This window comes from Nicotiana sylvestris, chromosome 10, assembly GCF_000393655.2.
Source record: "Nicotiana sylvestris chromosome 10, ASM39365v2, whole genome shotgun sequence".
Lineage (NCBI taxonomy): Eukaryota > Viridiplantae > Streptophyta > Magnoliopsida > Solanales > Solanaceae > Nicotiana > Nicotiana sylvestris.
In genome coordinates, this window is record NC_091066.1 from 153,506,784 (window position 1) to 153,514,063 (window position 7,280).

General features: G+C 35.9%; 1 protein-coding gene across 1 annotated transcript; it reads left to right on the plus strand.

Annotated features, from left to right (window-relative positions):
* Positions 1-5,989: 5,989 nt before the first annotated feature.
* Positions 5,990-7,070, plus strand: LOC138880139 (uncharacterized). The gene is made up of 3 exons (XM_070159802.1): positions 5,990-6,101; positions 6,310-6,504; positions 6,715-7,070. Exons 1-3 carry the CDS (start codon positions 5,990-5,992, stop codon positions 7,068-7,070), a joined length of 663 nt encoding a protein of 220 aa, XP_070015903.1.
* Positions 7,071-7,280: the final 210 nt, after the last annotated feature.

A 7,280-nucleotide genomic window follows, 5' to 3' on the forward strand; every position in this document is an offset into this window, starting at 1 on the left:
CATATGTGAGGAATCATAACTAGGGGTTTAAAGGTGGGATTAGGGATAACGAAACATTGGGTGTGATCTAAGTGAGCTGTAATTGTAAGCACGTGATTTTTGCCCAATATGAGAATTACTCCCAAAAAATTCAAAAATAAAATAATTTTCCTTGGTGTGCAATTTTTGTGATATTTTTGTAACTATTTGTATGTCTGTCTGTGCATGTTTATTTGTTAAATTATTAAAAATACAAAAATATGTCACATTTTGCATGTAGGATTTAATTATACAATTGTTAGTAATTAAATTTGTTTTACAAAAAAATTAAAAATTACAAAAATAGGCATCGTTTGCATTTTTAGCATTTAATGTCCAAATATACAATTTTATGCTTAATTATTACTTAATTGTGCGTTAATTGTTATTGGGAGTTAATTTGCGCTTTTATAACTTAATTTAGTTCTTAATAATAAGTTAAGTATTTTTATAATTTAGTTTTAGAGAAATAAAAGAAGAAAAGAGAGCGAAAATATAAAGAAAGTCGGAATTGGGCCTCTTCTTCGATTTCAAGCCACAGGCCCAAAAAATGGCCCAATCTTCCCAAACGACCCAGTTCGAAATGAACTGGGTCAACCCAGTCCATAACCCAACATCCTATTATCTTACATTTTACAAAACAAAACAAAAAAAAAGAAAAGAAAAGAAGAAAAACCCTAAAAACTAAAAACCCATCCCCCCCCCATTCCTCATCTTCTTCTTCTCCAAAAACACCCCTAGCTCCCCTCTCATGGCAGCCATGGCTGTTGCCATTCCCCCCGTCCCTCACACCTCCAACACACTCACACACGCACAACTCCTTCATCTTCTTTCTTCAATAAAAACGCAGCCAACCCTCCGTCGAACCCCGTCGCGCTGCTGCATCGTCTGCTTCTTCGTAGTTGCTGCTGCATCGTCTGCTTCTTCTACTGTTGCTGTCCGCTGCTTCATCGTCTGCTTCTTCTACTGCTGCTGCCCGTCGAGCAGCTGATTCGAAACCACCTCGTCGCCGCTGGACAGAAAACCAACGAGCAACATGAGGTGAAGAAGAAGAAACAACAGTCTTGGAGATGTTGTTGTCCGCCACTGCTGCGTTTTGCTGTTGCCCACTGCTTCATTTTGCTGCTGCCCGCTGCTGCTCCGTCATGCTGCTACTTGCTTTTGCTACGACCAGCTATGGACGAACTTCATCGAGCTCGAACTCGAGCTCTCATGGCTGTCGCTGCGTCTTCGTCTCCATTCGCGTTGCTGCTACTATGTCGCGTTGATGCCTGCTCCGACGTGTTGCTGCTGCTGTTCCATCGTGTTGAGCTGCTGCTCCTGGAACTGCTACTGTAGCTGCTGCGTCGTCTTCAAACGACGCCAAACGACCATCTTCTTCGATCGTCGTTTCGATCCGGTTAGTGGGTTTAAGATTTGGGTTTAACATTCTGGTTTTGTTCATCGTTGAATTAATTTTTTTTAGTTTGTTCATGTGTTTTGTTGGTTTAATTTTCAGATTCAAATGAAAATTTAATTAATTGTTTTTCAGTTTATTTCATGTTAATTTTATTTATTTTTGTAAAAAGGAATTGTTAGTTTAGTTTTAATATAGAAAGGTATTAGTTTAAATCGTTCAAATCCGTTGTTTGTTGTTAATATAGATTTAGTTCGTGTTCATCTTGTTTGAAGTTTGTTTTTAATTTAGTAATTTAATGTGAAGTTATGTTTTGGTTTTAATTTTTGGATCATGCATCTTTGTTATAAGTTTTGTTGGATTTAATTTAAGAAAGATTAGTTGATTATTTGAAGATTAGTGATTTGAATATGTTTATTTGTTTTGTTTAAGTTTAATTCGAAGTTTGAACAAAGTTTGTTTGTTATTGTTATTGAATATTTTCATTCATGTTCATACTTTGTTTGGTTGATCTTGAATCCGAAATTTGTATAGTTTGATTTCTTGTTTATCATTTATGATTATTTCTTGAATTTGTCTCATAATCTTGTTTAAGTTTAATATAGGAATTGTTGGTTGTAATGTTGTTAGAGTTGATTTTAAGTTCAATATTATTGAATTTAGAAATTTGAATATACTTGTTTGTTGTTGTTGTTGTTGAATCTGAAAATAGGTTTGTTTGTTGCTAAAAATATTGTTCAATCAAATTTTAGTTGTTCTTTGTTGTTCAATCATGTTCATGTGATTTGTTGTTGAAATGTTGAAGAAATCATGTTCATGAGATTTGTTGTTTGAATTTATGTAGAAATTGGTCATATTGACTATATTTTGGTTGAGTTTGATTAATTGATTTGTTATAGCTGATGGGGTAATTTGGTAAATCGCAGTACGTTTGGGGTAAAATAGTAATTGCAATAAGGTCGGAGGGGTAGTTTAGGAATTGTACATTTTGTAATTTTTTATATGAAGCATGGGGGACAAAATGTAATGGGTTGGGTTGTGATATAGTTGTTTAATATAAAGGGGGGACAAGACAAAATTTAGTGGGGAGGAATCTTATATTTGTTTAGTGAAGCATGTGGGACAAAATATAATGGGGTGGTGATGATATATTTATTTAATGTAATGTGGATGAGTGGAAAGATAATGGGTTTGGTAGGGGAAAGGGATTGATTTTAGTTAATTAAAGGGGTTGGGAATGTGTTATAAATAGGTAGAAGTCTTGAATCAGATGTGGGAGAAAAAAACGGACAGAGAATAAGAGGAAAAAAAAAAGGTGAATATTTAAGAGAGAAAAATTCCGAAAAATATTCAAACTTTCAAATAAAAAAAACTAAAAAATCTTCTGCTTTCTTTCATTGTTTGAAATCAGCATTAATTGTTGTTGTTTCATAAAAGTTGGAAGCATTTATTTTGGGATTACTACTCCACCGGTCTGTTACTGGGTTGTTAATGTTGCTGGGCAGTTGTTGCTGTGTTGTACTGTTATTACTGCTGCTGATTCTCATCTTCATTTTCTTTTGCTTCCAATATCAGGTACACAACTGACACGCTGGTTATTGTAATCCGAAATATGAAGCATGAATACATATGAAGAATGAAATTTTGAAGTTTTAATTTCGTTTTTCTTTATTCCTTTTGTTGATTGTATTTAAGCTATTTCATGTATTACTAAATAATAATTGGAATAAGAAAAAATAACATAAGTTAGTCTTTAATGAATCAGTTCGGCAAAACAGGTTAATTCACTAGTTATGAAGGTTTCAAGATTATCAACAGTAGGTTAATCATGAATAACTAGCTAAATTTAGCTAAGACATGAATTTAAATTAAATTTCGTAAATTAGGCATTAAGGCATTTGAGTTCAGGCAAGATTAGAAACTTCGTTTAAGTCTAAAAGACTTTCTAAAAAGCTTTAGTAATTATGGTTAAAATCTAGTTTCAAATGGTCGTGAATAATTAATCTCAATAGTTTTTTTTATAACAATGCTGAGTTTTAATCTAGCTGTATTTGATTCTTTTAAATATTAGTTGTCAAATTTTTATTTTATTTATAATTTCGAATTTTTTTAAATAAAATTCCTTTTCATCAATATTTGTATTAATCTAGCAATTAGTATGTCATGCTTTCTTAAATAAATAAAATAAAAGCTAGTAATTAATTAGGATTTTTTTTCTTTATTTTAGAGACTAATTTTTATAGAAAAATGTAGTCGCTTTAAGATTTGTCCATTTAAAATAAATGAGATGAGCCTCGCTTAATAAAATGTATAGATTGCGGGGCCCTCAATAAATGTACATTTAATTGCTTAGAATTCGGGAGGAGCCGTTTTAGCAAATTTCACGGCCCTACCCAAAAATAATGATACGCTAGTCGCTTTAGGCGCGTATTTAACAATGTTATTTTCTTAAATACGGGTGTGCATTTATGTAACCCAAATCCAAATCTCAACGGAGTCGAAATGTGTCGATAACCACGGGTGCATTGATTGCGACGTGGTTTGAAATACGTTTTCACAATGTTGCAATTCTTCGTAAAATAATAACAATAAATAAAAAATAATAAAAGCGGCTAAAAGATAAAATTTGCACATAAGTTTATAATACGTATTAGAACCACGGAACTCGGGAATGCCTAACACCTTCTCCCGGGTTAACAGAATTCCTTATCCGGATTTCTGGTATGCATACTGTAATATGGAGTCATTCTTTTCCTCGATTCGGGATTAAAATTGGTGACTTTGGACACCCTAAATCTCCCAAGTGGCGACTCTGAAATAAATAAACAAATCCCGTTTTGACTGTCCTTTAATTGGAAAAAACTCATTGCACCCCGCGGGGCGGAAAAGGGAGGTGTGACAGTAATTAAAGCCAGCTAGCGTAACTCGAGAGTATTTCTAGTAAATTGTCGCAATTACTCGGGAGAGAATTACAACACGCAGAGCGCTCATGATCGGTAGAGAATACTTAGGCGAAATTATAGAAGACATAGCGGGAAGGATTCCGACAATTGGGGAAGTCATAACTCTAGACCTCCTTAATATTTTCTCCAACATGTAGTATCTTTAGTGTTAATTTATTATTTTAATTTGTTAGTAGTTAGTTAAACACAAGAATCTTAATATCCATAAGTTAGGAATTATTCAAGCTTGTATTCTTGGTGATAGTAAACAACTGTAGCTAAGCCTTAGTTCTCTGTGGGATTCGACTCCGGACTTGTAAATCAAATTATATTTATAACAACCGCTTAGTCCTTTTATAAGACATAGTTGGGTGTGATCACCTAACTGGGAGGTACTAACCATTCGGTTGCCTCATGAAGAAAGGCATTCCTTTCAAGTGGGACCAAGTTTGTAGCAATGCCTTTGAAAGTATTAAAACTTACTTGATGAAGTCTCCAGTTTTGGTAGCCCTATACTTGGAAAACCATTGATACTATATATTTCGGCACATGAAAGGTCAATTGGAGCATTGTTGACCCAAGAAAATAGTAAAGGGAAAGAAAACTCTATTTACTACTTAAGCAGGATGATGACACCAAATGAGCTGAATTATTCGCCAATTGAAAAGTTATGTTTGGCTCTAATCTTCTCAATACAAAAATTGAAGCACTACTTTCAAGATCATGTCGTTCGTCTTATTTCCAGAGCGAATCCCATCAAGTTCGTGATGTCAAAATATGTCCTTAGTGATCGACTAGGAAGGTGGTACCTCCAGTTTCAACAATTCGAAATTGTGTACATCCCTTAAAAGGATATAAAAGGACAAGCATTAGAAAACTTATTGGAAGATCACCCTATACCTGATGATTGGGAGATAACTGACGAACTACCTGATGAGGACGCAATGGTCATTGAAGTTCAACGTCCGTTGAAGATGTACTTTGATGGTGCTGCACATCGTGGAGGAGCTGGTGCTGGTGCAGTATTTGTCACTTCTCGAGGTAAGGTTTTGCCATACTCCTTTACGTTGACGCAACTCTGTTCCAACAACATTGCTGAATATCAAGCATTAATACTTGATCTTGAAATGGCTGCCGAAATGAAGCAGTTGCAATTGCATGTCCTTGGTGACTCTCAGTTAGTAATCAACCAGCTTTTAGGTAGTTACGAGATCAAGAAACCTTAACTACGCCCATATCATGATTATGCCAAAAATTAAATAGGGTGGATTGGTTACATGACTATTCAACTTATGCCTAGGAAAGAAAACAAGAAGGATGATGTTTTAGTTTCCCTAGCTTCATCATTAACCCTACCTGATCAAGAACAAGTTACTATCTTCCAAAATGGGTAATACCGCCACCAAATGAGGGTGAAAGTGAAGATAATGACCTCGAGCATCTTGTCGCTGTTTCTGAAGTTGGGAGGGAAGAATGGCGGCAATCCCTTATCGCTTACTTGAGCTACGAGATACTTCCAGAAAATCAGAGGAGAAGGACTGAAATCCGTCATCGTGCACCTCATTTCCTTTACTACAAAGATACTCTATAAGAAGATCATTTGAGGAAGTACTCTTGTGATGCCTAGGGGAAGATGAAGCACTCTAAGCTTTCCAAGAAGCACATTCTGGGTATGTGGGTCACACCAGTCTGGACCAAAGCTCCACTTCCATGTAAAAAGGATGAGATATTATTGGCCAGCGATGGTAAAATATTGCTTGGAAGCTCGAAGATGCAAGGCTTGCCAATTTCATGAAAATTTTATTCATCAGCCTTCTGAAGTGTTGCACCCGACTGTTACATCCTAGCCGTTTGACGCTTGGGGATTAGATGTTGTTGGACCACTGCCAAAGTCCTCTAGTGGGCACCTACACATCTTGGTTGTAACTGATTATTTCTCAAAATGGGCTGAAGTTGTTGCTCTTAAGGAGGTAAAGAAGAAAAATGTTACAAATTTCATCCGAGTAAACATAATCTATCACTTTGACATTCCTCATTACATAATAACGGATAATGGCAAGCCATTCGATAATAGGTTGATGAACAAGGTTTGTGATCTCTTTGGCTTCAAGCAACATAACTCTTCTATGTACAATGTTGTTGCCAATGGTCTAGCTAATGCATTCAACAAGACTCTATGCAACTTGTTAAAGAAAGTTGTCTCCAAATCCAAACGAGATTAGAATGACCATATGGAAGAAGTTTTGTGGGCATACAGGACAACTCACCGCACACCAACACAAGCGACCCCTTATTCACTTGCCTATGGGGTTGAAGTCGTTTTGCCAATTGAGTGTCAAATGGCTTCATTATGATTAGTTATTCAAAAAGGGATCACTGATGAAGAAAATGCTCGACTTCGACTAGCAGAGTTGGAGGCTCTTGATGAGAAGAGGTTGGAAGCTCAACAGAGTCTTGAATATTACCATGCTCGATTATCTCTCCCCTTCAATAAAAGAGTTCGCCCAAGATCCTTTCAAGTAGGAGATCAAGTCCTTTCCATACGAAGACTCATTATTACTTCCCATAAACTTGTAGGGAAGTTCACTTCAAAATGGGATAAGCCATATGTCGTGCAACAAGATTATTCAAGTGGATCCCACAAGCTGGTTGATGCAGATGGCATGATAATTCGCCCTGTCAATGGCAAGTTTCTGAAGAAGTATTATCCTTGAAGTTGCAATGCTCCTGGACGCACGATCCTAAACTACATGTCATGAAGCTCTTCAAATTTGAGAAAAATCTTTAGGTTGCAAAGCTCTTCAAAATATGATTCGTTATGCTCCTTAATGCAAGAGCATAAACTGCATGTTACTCTTGGCCTGCAATAGTATAAACTGTGTTCGGTTCTCAAAAAAATGTCCGCTAGGTTAAAACCTCGAAAG